This window comes from Symphodus melops (genome assembly GCF_947650265.1).
Source record: "Symphodus melops genome assembly, chromosome: 17".
NCBI lineage: Eukaryota > Metazoa > Chordata > Actinopteri > Labriformes > Labridae > Symphodus > Symphodus melops.
Genome location: NC_136707.1, coordinates 10,688,261 through 10,709,739, shown reverse-complemented (window position 1 = coordinate 10,709,739; position 21,479 = coordinate 10,688,261). Strand labels below are relative to the sequence as shown.

The following is a 21,479-nucleotide window of genomic DNA, read 5'->3' as shown; positions in this document are numbered from 1 at the left end:
CACTTTGAGAGGTTTCAGTCAGGAGCTCTGACCTGAGACACCTGTTGGCTCCTCTTCCATAGTGTGTACAACTGGTTGTTGTCCGTGCATAAGACTGATCACATCCCCTCTGTTTAATCTGGCACAATGCAGTACAATGAGGTATGAATAGTTGTATAAATCTCTTTTTTTTGGTTTCTATTTTGTGATATTTTTTTTGTTGACTTACTTCTGTACGATGACGTTTATTCCGTCAAGAGAATATTATAGTCACAACATTGAGATTAATATATGGCAGATTTTATACATCACAAAATGAGCCCTGGTCTGAGGTCAGGTTACTTTTGAGCTTTACAAAGGCTAATATCAGGATTTAAGTGCTGTTTGTTTCACTGATCCAAGACCCATTGCAAAAGTCAAACTAAGCAAGTGATACAGCCAAGCAACTGTGAAAAGCAGGGCTCGGGTTCATTCACCTTCAGTTGAACTGAGTAAATAATGGATTTGACTTAAGCCTATAGTCTTAAATAAATGTACGGAACATTTTCACTTAGAGAGTAAGCCATTAATTCTAATGGAAGTAGAGATAATAGTGTATAGAACGGCAATTAGTCTGTTGTTAAAACTAAGAAATCTGCACACTCAGGGTTTGGGAATAATGCGTACTCTCAAATCAAGGACTAGCTTTGTGCTAAATGGCCCTGTGGCTAGTTATCCAACATGTATGAATTTTGGTTCATTTTACATAGCGCCTGTTTAAGAAATAAAAAAATTGCTCAAAACCGCTGAAGACAACATCCAGTTCATCATTAGTTTCTGACTCAGTTACAGCTATTTTAAAATCAAATTGCCCTAGTCTGAATTTAAATTTAATTCAACCGCCTTTAGTTCTGTTAGGATCTGTAAAGATATCAAACAAACTCATAAGCTAGTTAGCAACAGGGTCTCCTAACACTGTCTAAAGACTGGTTTAGGAAAACTACATGTCTTGGAGCATATGATGATTACCTTCGTGTTATATAAATAATTTAAGGGCTCAGTAGGAAGTATGTAGGCAGATAAATCCAAATTTAATCACCAATCTAACAGATTGTTATCTTAACAGGTTTGTTAAGCCACATCTGTAAATAGGTTATGTCATGAATCAAATAATTGCAAAACATGACTTATTTTGACTTACATAAGTCAATTACAAGATTTCAAGCTAGGGAGCTTGGGCAGCTTGTTAGCTAGTTACTGTTAGCCGCGGTTCCAAAAGCCAGATTCAAGAAGATTTTGAAGTATGTAAAGAAAAATGTCATACTTTGGTTTGTCAGCACACATTGATGTGGTGGAAACTATAGAAAAGGCAGGAAACACAATTATAGTTGAATTTGTTAATTTTTTTTCCGAAAGATTCAACAGACGCCAAACGAAGGCCAAATGGGATAAAGGTTTCCAAGCGTGTCATTTGTAGCATTTACACTCCAGAGCTAGTTTGATGTTAAACCAGTAGTCAGATAACATCAAACAATTTGACCAATTGTGCATCCAAGGGAAGTAGTTTTTGTAGAGTCAATGTACAGTATAATTTGAATGAGGGGAACTAATTAAGTACAACCTTAAATGTTTGAAATATCTGTTCAAACTTTCAATGAGTTCAACTGAAGCTGGTTTGAACCCTCACCTTTTGGGTGACATTTGAGCACTAATTACCACTGCACCAACGATGGTCTTAAAAGTGCATATACAGCCATTTCTCACAATAAAGCATCAACACAGATTAGACAGACATTCACTTTACAAGAAAATTAAATGCAAAGTAATACCGACATAAAAGAATCATCATAAAAAACAGCTTTTTCTTTGCTCTATCCCAAACAGAGTTACCTCATCTCTTGCTTTATAACCGTCAAGGTTTTCAATCCTCACACCACAAGTCTTTTACAAACATACTATATATAAAAAAACCTGACTCATTAGTCGACGGTTTTAACCCAAACCTGCAAACTCATCCACCCTAGAGTAAGCATAACAATAAACACTTGGTGCACAACAAAAGCAACATCAACAACATCGAAAAACAACATGAGTGTGACTTCACACGGTGTCTTTAATCGTACAATTTCAGTATTTTACATTCCACGTGTGGACATATTCCTGCAGGGATTGTCGTCTTTCTCCACCAAAGAGTGCTCGTATGAGTTGGGGTAGGTTTTTTTTTTTGTGGCTGTGTGCATGTGTGGGACGGGAGGAGGAAGGTGCACACCTAGAAGACATGGTGAAATAAAAAGAGAACAGGGACCACTATTTAAGGAAGAAGGCTGAATGATCAGGAGCTAAACAGGAACACTGCAGGGAGAAAATTAAAGTGAAAGAAAGTATGGGAAGAGACAGATATGAGGAAGGATGCTGTTGACTAACTAACAGATGTTTTCCCTGGGTAAGTAATGAAAGTAGGAAACAGACTATTTGTGAAAAATAACCTGTGAGAGAGTTAAACTTCTTCAGAGTTGTCATTTTAGTTTCATGCCACACTGCAGCGGCAGAGCTTAGCATCAAGTTCACATTTTAGTTTATTGTAAACGTAAGTTTCATGTAAGAGACAGAGAGCGCAAGGAAACGCAATTCTGTGGTCACTCTGAGAAAACGACTTCGGTTTTATGTTGTAGAGTAGAGAGTGATGCTGCTTTTGAAGCTATCCTGCTGCTTTTGTCAAAAAGATCCTTTAATGTGAAAAGAAAACACCTTTGTTTCTTTTCTCTGTCTCTTTTAACTGGAGACATTCACATCATGCTTTGCCTCCTGTAGCACCACCCAGACTGTGTTCCAACAAGTTGAGCAAATCCACTTTTCATTTTCTGAAATTAACTATGTCTAATATGAAAAAAAGAAAAAAACATTTTAAGCTTCACAAGGAGGAAATGAATTAAAGATTACTCAGCGTCATTGAACTGTTGGAGCTTTTTTGAGGAGTGGGATACAAATTGTTCACTGTGTGCCAAGTTGCCTCGTTACCAGGGCAACCAAGGTCTAACAGACAACAAAACAATTCCCTCTCCAAAACTCCATGTCAAAAACGACACTTTTAAAGGATTAGATTTGAAACACTGATTAGATTTGCATGCAGTCTGCGGTATCACAGCTAACAGTGATGCCCAGGTATATACGTAGCTTTATTTTTGTGAGGAGTAACGTCACTGAATATAATGTGTCTCTCTGCTTATGCTGGTGCAACTGATCATGGCTGAAGGCAGTGTGCTCTGTGGTGCTGGTGTGTGTTTTTTTAAGAGGACAAGGGGAGGATTTCTCCTGTGATCATTTGGCTGAGAGACAGAGAAAGAGAGAGAGAGAGTGAGACACAGAGATAGATAGATACAGAGAGATCGAGAGAGAGAGATAGAGAGAGAGAGCGTCTGTGCTGCTGCCAGCTTAAATCTAAATCTTATTTCACTGAGCTATACGGACCTGATTCCCATAACAGGGAAAAAAAAAGGAAAACTAGTTCTGCTTCAGGTTCTGCTTGTGATAGTGAAGTGATTTAGAGGTATTGAAAAGATGGGTATTTGATGAAAGTCGGTTGGTGATCATCACAAGGCAAACAAGCATCATAAAGCAATATGAGGTCAACTGGAAACAATGCTTGAATATAACTATACAGATATCAATACTGAATTCTGTCCCCTCTGCTACATGACGGGTCAGATAGATTTGTGATCCGATTTGAGCTGGCAGCAAAAAGTCACTCGCTGATAGAGCTAATGCCACATAAAACAACTGTAACATTTTTATATATATTATCTATTTCTATAAATATATGCTTCTGTATATTGTATTATCTGTATAACCCCCTCTGTGAGGCACAATGTCAGAATTACTAAGCCAGTGGTTCCCTGTATGAGCCATGACCCGCTTGCAGCATGGCTTTCATTCACAGTGAGCTAAGTACAAACAGCAGGCCTCAGGACGGCGGGCGTGAAGCTGTACTGCTTGATCATTCTATTGCTGTGTGCTGCTGCTGTGTGTATGTGTGTGTGTTTGTATCCCTGTATAGTCAAGCGCTTACCATTCTGTTTTAATACCCTGCAACATACATAAGAATGTATAATAACACTGATAATAGTGGCATCTCAAGGCCATGTCACAGTCCTTGTTGGTTTCAACAGGTTATCGAGAGATGAGACTGTGTGTTTTTTCGTGTGTCAGATATATTTTAAGAGAACATTTTTAAGACTGCTAAAGTCAGGTAAAAACACAAATATGTCGGGGAGAAGGAATCAAGAGGAGGGGTTAAGGAGGGCTGTTAAGGGATACAGACATTGTGGTTCTAGTGCAACAGAAAAAAACCTGATAGTTATTTGTAGTGGATGGCATTTGGGATGTGGTTGGTGGAGCTTATTTCAGCAGTCTTTAATTCATATTGTAAATCTGGGATAGGAAAGTCGCAAAGTGTCTTTTAAATGGCTTGGCGTCCATTTGTGCTGCGACAGAGAGGGAAGGATTTGGAGATGTAGTGAAAGTGCGAGGGTCCGTTTCTTTTTTTTTATGTGGGGGTTTTTTCTTTCAGCTTGCTTTAGCGTCACATCGCTTCCCGCCACAGTTGCTCGCTCGTCTTTTCCTTCCCCTCTGGATGAAACCGTATCCACAGGAGAACACTGCTTACTTTACTTGCTGTTTATTCACCTCCCAGTCACCACCCACAATAGTCCATTGGCCTGACCCGATCGGGCCAAAATGGCTTCCACTGGAGTCCCAGCTTCCAGCTGTCGTTGTCCCTTGACAGTCTCAAGTTCATTCAACACACCATAATGTCACATTTTCACCTCTGCCCTCATTGTCATTCTGGCTTCCTGAATAAAAACAAATCCAGATTGACTGTTGGTCCCAGGTGATGATCGATCAAAATAAAAAAAAGGGGAAAAAATAACAAAATCTTCCATGTCAGCTGTTGAATAATGATCCATGGCCCGTTGTGTACACCTGCAGTACACTGTTGTGTGAGCAGCATGCTCATCGGGTCCATGTTGGTAACTCATTGTCAACTACATGTGTATGTTTGTACATCTTTGCATGCATGTCAGTGTGTTGCAGACAGAGGGGCAGCTGCACTGAGATGAAGTGTGTGAGGTAGAATCTGTCGGTTTCAGGCTGAACTTGAAACAAGTTACAGGGGACAGCCTAGGCTTGCAGAGGTAAAAGACAACATCCCCCTCCACCGCCTGCCAGAGCTGAACCTATCACAAGACAGTGAGGAGGTGAGGAGGCGGGGCTACGTTGTGACAAAAGGGCAGGGTTCAAATGAGAAGAAGCACTCACATACACACATGGAGACAGAAGGTGTTGTACAGCCCAGAGGTTATGGATGAGGAAGGATGAGCTTCAAAAATAAGCTGAGGTATTACTTCAAAAAACAACTGAAGATGTGTGTGCATAAAAGTTGTGCGTGCGAGAAGTAACAGGAGGTATGTGTCAGAGAGGTATTCTAACAAACACACTCTATATACGTTGTCTGTGTATATATATATATATATATATATATATATATATATGTTGTCTGTGTATATATATGTATTTATTTATTTATTTAAGCACATGACAGTGTAACAAAGTAGTATGAAGCAGTTTCTCAAGTTATATTGCAGCCTGTGTAATGGTTTGTAACATTATTTTTTTTTCCAGAGGGAACACTTAAATTTAGCCCTGCTACGAACTTCATTTTGAAATTACTCAAAATGTATATTTACTACACGTTTTAAATCCAAAGTCAAACTTTACATTACACTGTGTAATGAATCAATAACTGCTTTCTTTTCAAATATTTAATCACTGTATACTTTTTGAAAGAATGGAGTAAGATAATATGGAGTAAGATCACCTATCCCCAACACAACGCCTAAGAAGTGCTGGTATGCTAACATGCTAACAATAGGCTAACAATATTAAACTTCACTGATTGCTTTCGTTATTTGGTGGCATCAGAAAAATGTATGATCACAGCAGTGACTGAACATGTTCGCAAACAGTTGCCTATTTGAACATCAGGCTTTTAGTTAGCCACGTTAGCATTCCTTTGGTCTGGGTGTGAATTCAGTCAATACACCCTAAAAGTCTACTATTCAGTAAGATTGCAATTTTGTAACGTGGTTCATTTGATTGAAAGAATAATAATTCTTTACTCGCTTTAATAAAATAAAAGCATCCTACAGCTGCTAAATGCTACAGTATACCTTACTGACTAGTCCCTAACAATTTCGTTCTGGTGCTACAGCCAGCATACAGTCTTTTATAAAACAGTGGCTTGCTGGGCACTTCAACTTTGCTTAGAGAGTGGTTGGTCTGTAGAGACAGCTGTAATTTTTATTGACAGTAATTAATATGGTTTATAGTTCCTACCCATAAGAGGTTGTGCAACCTTTTTTTGGAACCCACTAAATTTTACCACCAGTTGAAACTTGCCAAAATTGAACTTGCTTGCTTAGTTGATACCACCCTCTTTGAGAGTAGCATAAATCTTCCTATTTAACTCTGAGCAGGTAAGGTAAAATAAACAATAAATAAGGGCTTAATTAAAGTGTTCTGACTGAAACACAGCAGAGAGGTTTAGGGTAAACATTTTCTGAGGTATGAGGTAATAGTGTATGGGTGTGTTTTCATGTTTTGATGTAGTGTGTATGAGAGACAGAATGAGAAGGAGAGCTCAGTGCCTGAGGGAGGTAGGTCGACAAACATTCAAAAACCCTTAGGGGAGGGCTGCACTTGCAGATGGAGGAAGCCAATGGAGATATGGAGACTTGTAGGAGATGGGCATGTAACAGGGGTGCAGGGCTGTCTGACGAGCTAATGGTCAGGTACTAGAATTTTTTAAAGGTGGAGGTGAATGTGGTAGGAGTAGCCCCTCAGTTTGCATTAGTGTAGGACCAGAGGACAGCTCATGGGTGTGAGAGGAGTTAATTGAAGAGATTTGTGTTTGCATATAGAGATCGTGAATGTTCATGGCAGTGTGTTTGGAATTTGGATTTTTGAACATGTTAAACTGTTTACAGTCTGTGTACCTATCAGCATGACAAAAAGAAAAGCCAGATTGTCAGTGTGTGCTGCTGGTGGCAGGTGGATGGTCTTGATGGTGTTGGACAACAAAAAGCAAAAACTAAAATTTTACTTTCCCCACACACTTCTTCTTTAAAAAAAACAAACAAAAAAACCACCCCGATTTCTTTCCTACAGTTTTCTGTCCAGGCTTTTTAAAGGGGTGGCATCGTCTCTTTAAGTCACACATCCTGGTCCTCAAAGACCTCAAGGAAGAGCGGGGGAAAGAGTTCGTTGGGACACTCCACCTTCATATGGAGGAAACGGCTGGCGTGGCAAGCGCCGATCATGCGCAGGTCGGTCACCTTCATCAGCAGCTTGGGCCAGAAGTGGGGAATGTTGTGCTTGCGGTAGTTGATGTAGTGCTCAAAGGCCAGCAGGTAGGCCTCTTGGCACTGCTCGATCTTCTCCATGCTGGTCAGCCCTGAACGGTCTGAATGGGATGATAGAGAAGAGAGGAAGATTACATTCAGTGAATGAAACATTTCCAACTTCATTGGAAGAAAGTGGCTTCCTACAACAGACTTATAACAACTACAACGAAGGGTTGTAAAGGGGGAGTTCAGACCAAAAATTTAATTTGAAAGAACTTTAGATGTGTTATAATTTGTTGCATTTCTTAATCACAACCCAACGCCTGAGGGAGCGCACAGATAGGTTGAATTATTGACGAGACTCCAAACAATAATTTAAGATTTCATCCCCCCTTTTATTAAATGATGGTAATGTACTGGAGACACTGATCTTTGTGTTCAAACAGATCTCATCTCATTGTTGGAATAAAATGAACAGAACTCAGAAACAGCTCAGCCTTGGTGTAATTTAAGATTCATGTGTTGGTGATTAAATATTTACTAAGTTTTATCCTGTTTCTTTGATTCTAAGCTTGTGGAAAATGCTGCTTACTGGAAAGATGACAAAAGTCAAAACAAAAATATAGATGCGAAATTACAAACATCAGAATAAATTGGAATTTGAAAAGGGAAACTTAAATTCAATTCTTTTCTGATAAACACTCCTCACCTGAGCTCATGAGCAGCACGGCCTGCATCAGAGCGACCTCCGTGTCGTCCAGGTTAAACTGAGCCAGGCTCTTTCCCAAGTCAAAGATGGCGTCAGAAACCACGCCCAACCCGCCGTTCTTCAGCTGCTCACGCTTCACGGCCATCTCGCCGTTTAGCGTTAACGTCTCACTTTCTGGGTCGTAACGTACAGCGGCTCGCAGCGACATGATCTCCATGCAGCAGCCTTTCAGCAAGATGATCTGGTCTTCACAAGGCAGCTGGGAAACAACGAGGACACGGAGTCAGCAGAAATAATAAACACTTAATAAGTTCTCATGTCGTTTCACAAAATAACCAACAAAGACATTTTTACTCCCTTAGTTATAAATAAAGAGTTTTTTAAAGAACATAAATAATCTAAAGCGTGGGGTGCCGCTAGCCTAATGACTACGTTGTGCGCTCCGCGTTCTGATGATATAGTCCTTGTTGCAGTGGCCGTAGGATTTGAATCCGACCTTGGCCCTTTGCTGCGTGTCATCCCCCAATCTCTCCTCCAAACCACTACTCTTCTCTTTTCAGCTGAACCCAATGAAGGCAAAAATGGCCGGATACATATCTAGAAAAAAGTTAGTTTGGCTTCTTTTAAGTGGGGTTGCATGAGGTATTCATCAATAGTAAGTGTACTTCGTACTTCGGATAACAGTCAGTACGGTCCCTGTTTATAGAGGCCAGCCAGAGTTCAAACAAATTTATTTAGTACTGCAAACAGGGCCACGAGATACACCTAGTTAACCAAATCAAATACCTTGGAATATTTTCCTGGCTTCACCTTGGCAAAACAGCTGTGTCCTTTGAGAGTGTGCTGTTCACCACACTACAGCCCTAACGTTGAGTCTTTGTAACAACCATGAGTAAGGTGTTTTACCTGCTGTTTTGTAATATTACACAGCACAGAGTGATGTCTTTAACCTGCTTTTTGTAAAGTGTTTTTTTTTTTTTAATGAACTGGTCCTTTTCAAATAAAGATTGATTGATTGACTGAGCCCTGTATGAGCCTACATGCAACACACTGTGTCACATCAGCTTTTTGGGTCAGTGGTAATTAGATCAAATGACTCATGAAAGAAAATATACAATGAATCTGATGAGAGGCTGTTTATAGTTGGGAGGAGGGGATGATTTTGTGAACCCCAGAACACAGAAGACTGTTGGACAGAGAGACAGTCGAAAATCTCTCTTTTTTTTGGTGAGCTGTTATTATTCTATTTATTTACAACTAGTGTTCCTGATGAATTGATTCATTAGTGCTCAGTAGAAAGTGTCTATCAGGATCATTTAATGTGGCTTTTGCATAATGCTCTCCAGGAAGCGAGACACAGGTGCAGGAGTTGTGAAGTTGACTTGCACCATGAGAGTTAATGTATACTATATATTTAGTGCAGCAGGTCACTGCTGCCTGAGACCATTTCCACTCAGCAAAGCTCTGTGATCTATATATTGACCGGGACAGTCTCTGTTTGAACAGTCTGCAAAATCACACACATTGCACAGACTGGGGTATCTTTCAGACTTTTCTTGCCCCAGAACTTTCTGACCTTAACAGCATACATGTAAACTGCATGATACACAGCATGGTGTGTGAGTAGGAACACAGGGCCAGCTTCTCCAAACAGAAGCTGCTCTGCCTGTTATTTGATGTACTGTACATAGTGCACTTTCTATTAATATTTACCTCCAACAACCTGACCTCAAACAACTGAATGTATTCCTTTTGAACCCTTAAACACAACATTCATGGCACATCAAATTCATGGCTTTCACTGCTACAAAGCTTTAAAAACATTAGCTTTATGTTCTACTTTTTCTAAAATAATCCCTGCAATAACTACAGATTCTAACTGCCAATGACAGCTTTCAATGCCTTTAACATGTTGAAGGAAAAGGTTTCAGTATCATATATACTGGTGTGACAGATACTCACAGTGGCATAGTATGTTGTTTTTTTTCTTTTTACAACTCCAGCAAAGTTATTTTGGAGCGCTGGCTTGCAGAGAGCAGGCTGTCATTTTAATTCACAGCAAATCCCCTGTCGCCTGTTATGAAACAAGCAGGCCCTTACAACATAAATGACACACTGATGGTTTCTGTGGACAGCAGAGAAATATGTGTATGTGGTGAGTCATCGCATCGTCCAGAAAGAAAGAGAAAGGGGGGATTTTTATGTAATGAATGGAAATTTCTTGGATGAGAGTTGGATTCAGGACACATCCCGACTGCTTCTCGGATCAGATGATTACAGGCGTCTTTGGTTTTAATTCTGAAAGTGGAGTTTGTTTTACAACGTGACATTAACCTCATCACACACTGACTTGAGGACTTAGTGCATGATATTATGCTTAAAAACCGAGGCTGAACATGAAGGACATCTTGTCCTCGTGTTAAGGAGGAAAAAAGGATCTTCACAATATTTGTCCTCCTATAGCTGTGTTTGACTAGGTTTTGGTAGCTGAAATGTTCTGGTTGTTTGTAGATAGTTTGCAGTCTGAGGAGCATCGATAAATCCAATTTCATGTGACTTTGATCGTAAACTGGAAAACTGTCGATGTGGTAAGCAGAAGAGGCGGTACACATTGACCTAAATGCAGCAGCTGAACCAGTGCATTGATAAGGAAGTCTTTAACACTTCATCTGCCGGCTGGAAGCTCCACATTCTGGCTGTTGTCATGATCAGTCCAATGCTTAAGGGTTTCAAAAATGTTCTATTCTCTAATCCAATGAAGAGTCAGTGCTGCACTCTGTTGCTTGTAGTATCCAATAACATAAATCAAATTTAAAATGAAGCTGCAGCTCCACAAAGGAATTTACTGTTTTTTCTTCCAGCTTTGAAAAAATTAAATTAAAGGGATCATTTGTTTAATAGGTGGGGTTAATTAGTGGGGTTGTATGAGATCCCTGTCAATAGTAAGTGTTTAAGCAGCAGGAGATGGTGGTCAGCTCGGCCCCTTTATAGAGGCTTTTGTCTTTGGTTTGTGTCAAGAAACAGTGCTGTGCACACTCTTGAATACTCATTGATTTGAAGGTCTGTTTTTTATCCACTTAGCGTATTTATGAGAAACAAATGGTCCCGTCTGCAGTGATGTACTGTATAGTCTGTCTTTGGTGCCTGTATCTCTGGTCAGTTTCTCAATAAAAGGGCCGAGCTGACTAGGATCTTGTGTGGCAAATACATTTACTGTGGACAAGTACCTAATATTAACCTCCTTCAAAAAGCTTAATCGTTCCTTTAGATTCGTGAAAACCATCATAAAAACTGGAATTATATCAAAATGTACTGAGTTTCATTAATGAAGCAGAGAGTGTACAGTAGGACAAGCTGCAAATAGATCGACTGGAGAAACGCTGCCCTGCCTCACCGTGTCATAATGTCCTCCGTTTTTATCTTCACGTCTCCTCCTAGAACTGTTCACTGTTCCACTGTTTGTGGTTTTTATTATTTTGAGACATAATTAGTGGAGTTTACAGCTCTTGTAATGCTTTGTGTGCAATGAAAAAACAAATAAAAAGCTGCATCCTCCTTCATAAACAAGCAACAACAACAAAAGCTTAGCAACAATTTTATGGGCATCTTACAGCCCTGAATGGCTGCAGTAATAGTTGTTAGTTGGCAGGTTACGCCAACAATCACAGCTCCTGATAATAAAAGCTAAAAACAAAAAGAAAAAATGAAAATGGTTTGAGCTAAGCTTGTATAGCACGGACGCTGATGACTCCAAGTCACAGTTAGACATTCACACCCTGATGGCAGAGGCTGTTATGTAAAGTGACAATCAGTATTAACTCCCATTCACACATTTAATCGGCTGTTGACCAATCAGTGTCTTTCCCTGCAGGAGATGGGGATCGAACCCACGATCCTCCCGTAGGGAAACAACCAACTGAGCCACAGCTACGCCCCTTAGACGAAGCCCTTCAACAGCCCCATGCAGCCCATACCTCCTTCAACATGTAAAGCCTTGACAGGCCTCCCTGCCTAGACTGTTGTTCACTCACAATCAGACAACCCATTTTAATGGACGGGGATTAGCAAATTGGGAATTTCTAAACATCAAATATGGCCTGTCCTTTCTTGTTTAAATGTAATGGTGGAGACAAAATACTCATGTCAAAAGTGTCACCAATGATACTGCGAAGCACTACCAATGAAAGCATCCGTTATTTTCTGATGCTGACTGATGATGATCCAATGAGATACGAGACCTGAACCTACCTCTGAGAACATGGGCAATTTCTTGGCAAAGTCGACGACACGGGTGATGGCGGGTGTCATGATCTTCGTGAACTCGCTGAAGGCTTCCAGGTCCACCTTATCTCCGTCCGAGGTGGGAACAATAGGACCCTGGCCGATGTCATCGGGCTAAAAACAAGACACGACACAGTTAATGGGACCATTCACTGCCACAGACAGGAACTCATTTGAATACCACCGGTCCATGAAAGACCAAACTGACAGAGCACACTGAGGACAGAAGACAATTATAAGAGCCATGCTGCAATACATTGCAAAATAATGTACCGTAAATTCCAGACTATTGAGCGCACCTGGATATAAGCCTCACCTAAGAATAAGTAAATAAATAAATAAATGTATTTGTACATATATAAGCCGCAGGTGTCCACGTTGTAGCAGAGCTGTTTACACAGAAAGACGTTACACAAAAACATTGTTTTAACTTTTAATTAAATACGTAGGCTACCGGTAACATCCGCAAATACGAAGCCTACTGGAAATCCTTTATCAAACAGTTTCTGTAACACGGCTGATGAAAAAGATTACCGTAATATATTTCACAAGAAAAAGTCCATCCATTCACTGCCTCAGAATGACTTCATTACTCACTTCCTCAGTGTCTTTTTCGTTGTCGCTGTCAGTGTCAACTTTACGTGCAGCAGCTCTGTTTCCTTCTTTGACAGCCAGTTCGATCGCCTTTAACTTGAAAGCTGCATCATATGTATTTCTCCGTGTGTTTTCCATCATGAGGGTGCGTGCATGAAGCGCAAAATGACCGATATTAAGATCCGAAGTGACAAGGTCAAATGTTTTTGCGGCAGAAGCTCATTGTCCCCCAACAAAAATCCCTAAATAAGCCGCATCCTTGTAAAAGCTGCAGTGTTCAAAACGTGACAAAAAAGTAGCGGCTTATAGTCCGGAATTTACGGTAAGTTTTATAAATAACAAATATGTTCCATATGACCAACCTAATGTACCAAATGAACATCATGCTGTATCAAATCAGACTTTAAACAAGTGATTGAGTGTTTTCAAAGGTCATCAATGCAGTGAAAGAAGAATTATTCCACTTTGGATTTTCTCCTTTTTGGTAATTTAAAAGAATTAATCCCCTATTTTGTTTCAGTACATCACAGCCGATCAAAAGCATTAAGTAGTGAAGCATCTAACCGCAGAGAGGTTCTGTGCTCTATTTGGCTGTTATTTGACTTTTTCCCCACATAAAGAATCTGTTATTTTCTCTTGGGCATACCTCTCTCCGTGGACTGTTAATCTCCTCCCACCTCCCACCTGAACAACTTTTCAGCAGTCCTTAAAAAAACCAAAAAACTTCAGCCGACTGTTCAGCTGTCTGCAGGGACTGGTTGCTGGGTAACTGTCATCTGACTTTAGCTGAAGGTCTGCGGCGTAGGCACATGCGCCTGCATGTGGCTGCGACCACATGGGACAGCACAAATTGAGTTGCTGATGAAAAGAAGTGCTGTCCAAACTGTTTCTCTGAAAATTAAATCACTTTCCATCATGTGTTAGCTTAATTTTAAAGTCACATCTAAACAAGTGTAGAGAATAGAGAGCACTGATTTTTATATATTAATGTTATATTGGATTATGTGATGCAATCATCTCTAACAGTCATCCAGAATAATAAAAAACAAGTCTATGAAAACATTCCTCTGGATTATAACCGTTGTTTGTCTTACATTTTGGAGATTCTAGACATAAAAATAGTGCCAGGTTATATATGGAGCTTTTAGGATAAATTGATTTTAAAATGAGATTTAGGGTAAGATAAGAGGGTAAGAAGACATCCTTTATATCGATTTGTTACTTGATGTATTTCTTCTGTAGAGCGGCCTGTTTCTTCTCTCATTGTCTGTCCCTCCTCACCTTGCTCCGCCTGCACCACCAGTACAACAAAGCTGTTATGTAGGAAAGGATTTTTTAAAATTGATTTCATATATGAAGTTTTTTTTACATTTACATTTTAATAAACAGGTAGTTTATTTTCATGTCATGTTTCGAGCATGTTTACATTGTGCAGCTTTTGTTGTATTTTCTCAGAAGAAAATTGGACATGTATTGTGTATTGAGATGTGACTTTTGGTCCATATCACCCGGCGCATTTACGGTAAAGCTAAAGACATGTCTCTGTTCATGACCACACAACAGCAGTCTGTCTGAAGGCTCTGTCTGCTCAACACCGAAAAGCTCACCATGAACTTGCGCTTCTGTTTCCAGCTGGCGCCCTGGGCGTTGGTGTGCCGGTGGGCCTCGGTTGCCATCCTGATCAGCTCCCACTCTTCGTTTGTTGGCTCGGGCCTCGTCTGCAGCGTCTTCACCATCTCTTCCCGCTTTCGTTTCTGTCGATTCTCCTCTATCAGACGCCGCTTGGCCACGCGCTTTGAGTCGTCCAACACCACTGATGGGCAGAGAGAGATGGAGAAGTGATGTTACAGCAAATGTTGTCAGATCTACAAGTAATAACTTCCCTTCTTATATCTTCTAATCTACAGTATATACTTTTAATAGCATATTTCAGTTAGGGGAGGTATCTGTTAATGCTCTTTATCCACTTGAGGTAAAGACAGGAATAGATCATTTAATAATAATCACAGAATTGAGTGAACAGGCATGAAGGCAGCTCTGTGTCACAGCACTCAGTTGCTCACTTTAGTTTATTAGTTTATTATTTTGTGGACAATCCCCTTTCACAATAAAAGGAGCAGCTTTAGCCTTTGCGCCTAATTTCCAACTGTAGTCCGCGGCCAGTTGTAAGTCTGCAACCAAAAAACGCATAAATCAAAATTCAAATACAATAAATGACATGCAATTTGTAATTACAGAAGGCTCACTGTGAAGGTTTATGCTAAATGCTAAAACTCCTACAATGGGAGAATGTGAGTGTGAATACTTAAAGACCGAACAAAATGTCTTACATTCCAACTAATTCTTAACAAATGAAAGAATCAAGAAAAACACTTTTAATTGTTGGCCTTGATGGACGTTTGGTTGTACATTTTGTCCATTCAAACTGGCAATGTGTCTGGATGACTCATTCTCTGAGTGCTTTTTATCGCGGAGCTCTGATTTCTGTGCACTTCAAAGCGACACTCTCTTGGTACACTTTTGAATTCATTATGAACTGAAACACTTGACCCTGCCACACGTGTGGCTTCGCCTGCATTCAGTCGTTAAATACCTCCAGAAGAACAGATGAATCTTAAAAGACATGCTGCTCGACATTCAGCACTGGGGGAAGAGAAGTTTCATGACCTTCAAAGTAACGAGTGCCATATTGACAGGTTGTCAGAATGAAGGGTCGTTTGTGATGCAGAATGTGAAAAAGGATTTGAAGGACTTTGAAGCAGCTTTTAAGCTCAGTGTGGTGGGAGTGGAGAGCTGGTGTTGTGAATTTGTGTTGGAAATTAAGCAGAGAGCGGTTCCTTTATCTAAAGGAGCAACTTTATCACTAAACGGAAATGATCCGCAACAAGAAATTAGCTGATGTTGAGAATTAGTGTCCTGTCGTAAGTGCAGACATCAGTGCATGTACACCTGTGAGCACTGTACTCATGATTACAACAAAACGCTTTGTTTTACACAATTATACAGTGACAAGCAATTTGTGTTAACATGAGCTCATAATAACTCACAGTCCATGGCCATGCCCACAGAGATGCACTTCTTAAAGCGGCACAGCTGGCACTGGTTGCGGGTGATCTTGTCGATGATACAGCAACCTTCGTATTTACAGGAGTAAGCCGGGTGGAGGTTTTTCTGGATGGTCCTGCGAAAGAAACCCTGAAGAGAGGGGGGGGGAGGAAAAAAAGAAGAAAATCAAAAAGAAGAAGAAGAGGAACGGAAAAAAAGAGAACCTTCGTGCACAAGTGAAAAAAGAAAAAAACAGACAAAAAGGGCATTGACATGGATAATGTCAAAATGTCACAGACAAATACAAATTATTATTATTATGATTATCTTTAAATGAGTGTGGTGAATATCACATGGCAGGCTGGTGATTGCATGACAAAATCCTGCTCTGGCCAGGATGGCTGAGAGATGAAGTGACGCATGACTGAACATCTCTCAGAGACCACTTTTGTACAGACCTTGTACATTCTCTCGTCTGATTAAAATACTGCAGAAAGTGGTTCACTAACATATGGTTTTAAGCAGAAAAGTACGAGGGCCTTTTCAATCACATTAAAATGAGGAACGACTTTGGTTTCTAAAAAGGTCACTCCCAAAAACATCTTACAGTAAGGCCATAGATACATGCCACACAAAGAAAACCAAATCAGGGATTCTTATGGGCCTTATTTCCCGTCAATCCTTGATCCTGGATCCTTAAGTTTGAAGCGACGGGCTTGGTGCTGAGCACTTCCAGTATGGTAAACCATTATTAGAAAGTTTGGAGAACGTTCTAAACTCAAAACGTAAGACATGCCAATAAAGTGATTGACAAAGGGTTGATCCTAATTAACTAATAGTGATTCAGTGAGTACAAACGGTTGGTTACTTAGTTTTTAATAGGTTTATGAAACCAGGAAACTCAACTCAACTAACAATTGACACATTGGCTCACCCACATCATTCAGAATCTAATTTAGCCATTACCTCGGTTACTATTAAAGTAAATGGTTCCTTTTTGGGCCTCTCCCTAACGTCATTTCAGATCTGAACTGAGAAGACGGGTCATATGCCAGAGTGTAATCCAGTTCTGCAGACAATCCTTTGAGCTTCTCAGAACAGCTTGCCTCCGAGTCACATCCAAAAAGTTTTTTAGAGGAACTTCCTCATATGATCTCTTCATCGTCATGGAGATACTGTCAGTGACGTGTGTGAGGCTCAGAGGGAAAGCAGGTTGCCTTTTATTAGACAGAATCAGGGTTCCATCAACGCTCACTTGCCAGACACTGAACCCCAAACTACTCAAGACGGCAACGACAAACTCTCCACAGTTTTGGATTTATTGTGATAAACAGCAAACTGGTGTTTGAGTGTGGCTGCAAAGAGATTCTCATATCTTAGTGAGTCAGTGGCACCTTTTATATTTCCATTAAGAAGTGGTTTGTCTCCTGAGATGGACGATCCTAAAAGAACACACTTCTAAAGCGAGAAAAATCCACGGCTCGACATCCCTGTGGCACCCTACCCCAGTTGCTAATCTATCACTGGACTTCTATTTGTGCGATGGGTCAGTCCGTCTGTTATACAGTGAGTAAAAAAAAGGGAGAATTTCTTGCTTCCGTACCTTGCAGCCCTCACAGGTGATGCAGCGGTAGTGGTAGCCAGTGGCCTTGTCCCCACAGACCACGCATGGTTCATCCTTCTCCAGGTAGCTGGGGATGTAACCTGGAACAGAGACACTAAGAGCTATAGGAGAGGAGGAGGAGGTTGAGATGGGGTGGAATGGGACAAGGGTGAGATATGAGGTCGTGGGGACGGTGAGGAGGATGGTGGGTTGAGGGGGAGGAGAGAACGGTAGATAAGAAGAATGTAGAGAAAGGGAGGAGAAGATGAGAGCAGGGGAGGAGTGGAGGAGGAAGGTGAGGAGGGGTCTTTGTGTTATCACAGGGGCCTCAAAGTTGCGCCTTTGCATAGGGCCCAAAAAGACTGTGATACGGGATGGAGTATTTATGTGAGTGGACGTCTCTGCTGCGTCCACAGACATGATATCATGCCGGCTTATGAGGTTTACACTTTGACTGCCAGATCGTTTAAGGTAGACCGTAATCTCGTTTCTCTTAGGAGGCCAAAGGTTCCCTTGAGCTTCGTGATCATTTCAACTCACATTCAGTTGTGTATGTGATTGGAGGGGCATGCGACTGCACACTTGCATGCTTGAGCGCCTTCATTTATCTTTAAACACATGACCCGACCATCCAATCACAGACACTCAAAAGTCCCACAAACACACAATCCAACTCTTCAACTCTGACACAGACACAACATTAACAACCGCTTGGTGTTCAGAGTGTTCTGAAGTATGAGCTGCAGTTCTTTGAACAACATAAACCCTGACTTTAAAAAGGAAGACAGTATGCATGTTTTTGGATGAACAGAACACAGAACTTCATGAAATGTTGCTTAAAAATGCACCATGGGTAAAGCCCTGTCATTAGTATGTTAAAACAGGGTTGTATGCTGGGGCTATTTGTCTTAACCTCTCATAGGAGATACTGCGACTTTGCATGTATGAAACTATTTCATAGTTCAGTAATGGTGTCGAGAGTCCTTCCTATGGTTGTGCTCAAACAGCTCTCTAAAACTCTGCTGCAGCAACCCAGGTGAGCTTATCTGTGTTCAACAAAGCCTCTGCATAAAAATCATAGAAAAAGAAGGAGGGCAAGATTATCATATAAATGAGACATCATGCAAAGCTGTGGGGAGCCAGATGTGGAGTGTTGGACCACACACATCAAATCTGCCAGCCCATAATAAGATGTCTTTTGTATTACTGTGTTCACTTGGTTGTTTTCAAATGACAACAACACATAGACAGATGAAGGGGAAGATGATATAAAAAAAAAAAAAAACCTTACCAGACATACTCTTCACCGAACACTGGCTGTTCTTGTTCTTTCTTTTTGGCACATCTGGCCACCTGTGAGGAGGGAAAGCAGGGCAGAGAGAACAATGACATAGTGTGAGGAGGGTGGTGACATCAAAGGTTTGTGTTGAAAACAGAGGCTTGTGAAAACAGGGAAAAATCCTCATATTTCAGTAGCTTAGAAAAAGATAGTTGGCTTTTTGGCACGATACATGTACAATCATTTGACAATGATTCTTCAAAGGGCAATTATTCAATTATCTATCATCAACCCATTAAGAATCATACATTCTTCTTCTGCCACTTCTATTCACGTCAAAATGAAGACATCAACTCTGCATTTCAGATGAAAAAAAGTTGTAGTAAACAGTTAACTACAGTCTGATATCATGACTATCATGACTCCCTACAGTTGTGAAAGCAGAGCTGTCAACTGAAGCTTTATACTCGTTTTGGTAGCATAAACAATAATAATAATTAAAGATAAGCTTCTTGGATCAGGAACACTTGGGGCTAACTCTAACCCTTTAAAACCTCAATAACTATAACTATAACTAACAATAACTAAATATAATGAAAGAAGGGAGAGATTTGCTCAGTACAAAATCATACCTATAAAGGCTGATAAGTGAAGCGTTATACTTTTTGATTATTTGTTCAAACTCTACATCCATTTTGAACCACTGCTGACCAGTGGCTGATTAGAGCTGAGTGATTGCCCACTGTTAGCCAAGAGAGTTGGAACTATTTAGGGCTATTATGTGATCTGCTTAGGCTACAGGCTGAGAAGCTCAGTACAAAGTTCGACTTGAATACATCAGAAGAAAAAAACAAAAACACAGAGAATGATCAATTCTTAGAATGGAGTGAAAGAAAAGTTGTTTGGCTTAATTTAAGTCTCCTCCAACAGCTCAACAACCGGGAAGGACATATTCAAAAAATTAGAAAACGGGCACATTTGTTATTGCTATTCATTTACACCCCAATTCTATTTAGACTCTAGTATTTGTACAGGCAGACCTGGGAAGCACAAAGACTGTCTTTAATTCTAATGGCTGAATGATTTATACATACACAATCACACTTACGCTCCCACTCTGCACATGTTGGGAGTAAACACAAAGACCAGGATACAGATAACTCCTTTACTCATCTCTCCACCGTCTATCTCTTTCTATAATTCTCTCTTTTCTATCTCCTCACATACAGTATGATGGAGACTACATTTGCCTTTGGTGACAGATTTGGATTACATCCTCTCCCGCTCCTTTTTTTTTTTTTTCTTTCTAACTATCCCCATGTTGGACTGTTAGCCCCACACCCCTCCCATTCCCACTCACCCTCTCCCCTCTATAAAATGTTTCTCTCACTCTCTGTCCTTCCCACTGTTGCCTCTCATGGGCATAGCTCTGTGTCTGGGCCATTAACTTTCCCTCCGTTCACTCCCTGTCATTTCTGTCTTCTCATCTTCTCCAACACATCTCTCTCTCCTCTTCTCTGCTCCCTCGACTTCCATCTGAAGTAGCAGTAGGTAACACTGCTCTTCAGCCTCTTTCCAATATCTCCCTCTCTCCATTCCCCTCTGTGGCTGTCAAATCTACTTTCTTCTCCAAAAAACAAAACAAAAACCCCCCTCCTCCTGACGTCTCATGCTCTGTTCTTGCTGTTCTTCACGGTTGAACTAACTTATTCATTTATTGCTCTGCACATGACTTGGCAGTAAGGCAGTGGGAAACTGTCTACTGTGCTTGCTGATCACTTTGAAGTAAACTACCGTAACAGAAAAACACAGTTCTGACTTCTGAACCCATTAAAAAAACAATCTTTGTAGGACAGTTTTAGCTTGAGAGCTTGGTCCAGTGTCCTTTCATCAACAGACATCAACGTTTGGAGTCATGAGTCGAAGCAGAAAGTACAGAGAACACCATTAATCACATTACCATCTCTGATCGCCAAATAATGTGAGAAAAGGGGCTCGTGGCCATTTAAAGCTGTAGTTGGTGTGAAGCACTAGAGATTAGCGGAACAAGCTTCAAAAACATTTCTTGCCATTCTTTGGCTGAATATGTTGGCAAAACAGTTTCCTTTTGTACACAAGGAAGAAACATTATTCACTTGTGCTTTTTGTTCCTGTTTGTGTTTCCTCCAACTCCTGCAGCAAATCTGGCACACACTGTACACAATGTGCCACCTTACTTCACGAGTTGGTTGAAGAACATCACTTAAAAATGTTGTCGGTGCAGAGAAACACATTGTTTTTGTCTGTTTAGTCAGAGCAAAAAAAAAGACCAAAAAAAACCCAAACAAAAACAAACCCAAGACACAAATAGTCATTACACATTGTTTGCTTTAAATCAACTGTGTTTACATTTAAGCAAACATTAATGATTACTGATCCATCGAATGCTTCTGTAATTACACAAAAGCTGACCCACGGTGACTTTAAATACAGCACTTTTCTGAGTACTTGAGCTTTAGTTGTGAGGGTATGAGCTGAAAGATCATATAATGAAGAGGCAATGTTGGAAAGGGAGCGCTGAAAGGGAAACACTGGTGTAACACCAGCTTTGTGAACTGACTGCTTCAGAGC

The 21,479-nt window shown here is 40.5% G+C and overlaps 1 protein-coding gene across 6 annotated transcripts in view; it reads right to left on the bottom strand.

Annotated features, from left to right (window-relative positions):
- Positions 1-5,523: 5,523 nt before the first annotated feature.
- LOC306838435 (thyroid hormone receptor alpha) overlaps positions 5,524-21,479 on the bottom strand; it is an 85,157-nt gene continuing 69,201 nt past the window's right edge. For 5 of the 6 annotated variants that reach the window (XM_079366613.1, XM_079366612.1, XM_079366614.1 and 2 more), the window contains 7 exons: positions 18,882-18,943; positions 17,591-17,712; positions 15,990-16,137; positions 14,550-14,755; positions 12,316-12,462; positions 8,068-8,326; positions 5,524-7,477 (listed from right to left, as the gene is read on the bottom strand). In XM_079366613.1, the coding sequence (XP_079222739.1) occupies positions 7,227-7,477; positions 8,068-8,326; positions 12,316-12,462; positions 14,550-14,755; positions 15,990-16,137; positions 17,591-17,712; positions 18,882-18,943 (1,195 nt within the window). In that variant the 3' untranslated portion in view covers positions 5,524-7,226. The remainder of the gene's footprint in view (positions 7,478-8,067; positions 8,327-12,315; positions 12,463-14,549; positions 14,756-15,989; positions 16,138-17,590; positions 17,713-18,881; positions 18,944-21,479) is intronic. The other variant, XM_079366616.1, reaches the window with a different exon arrangement.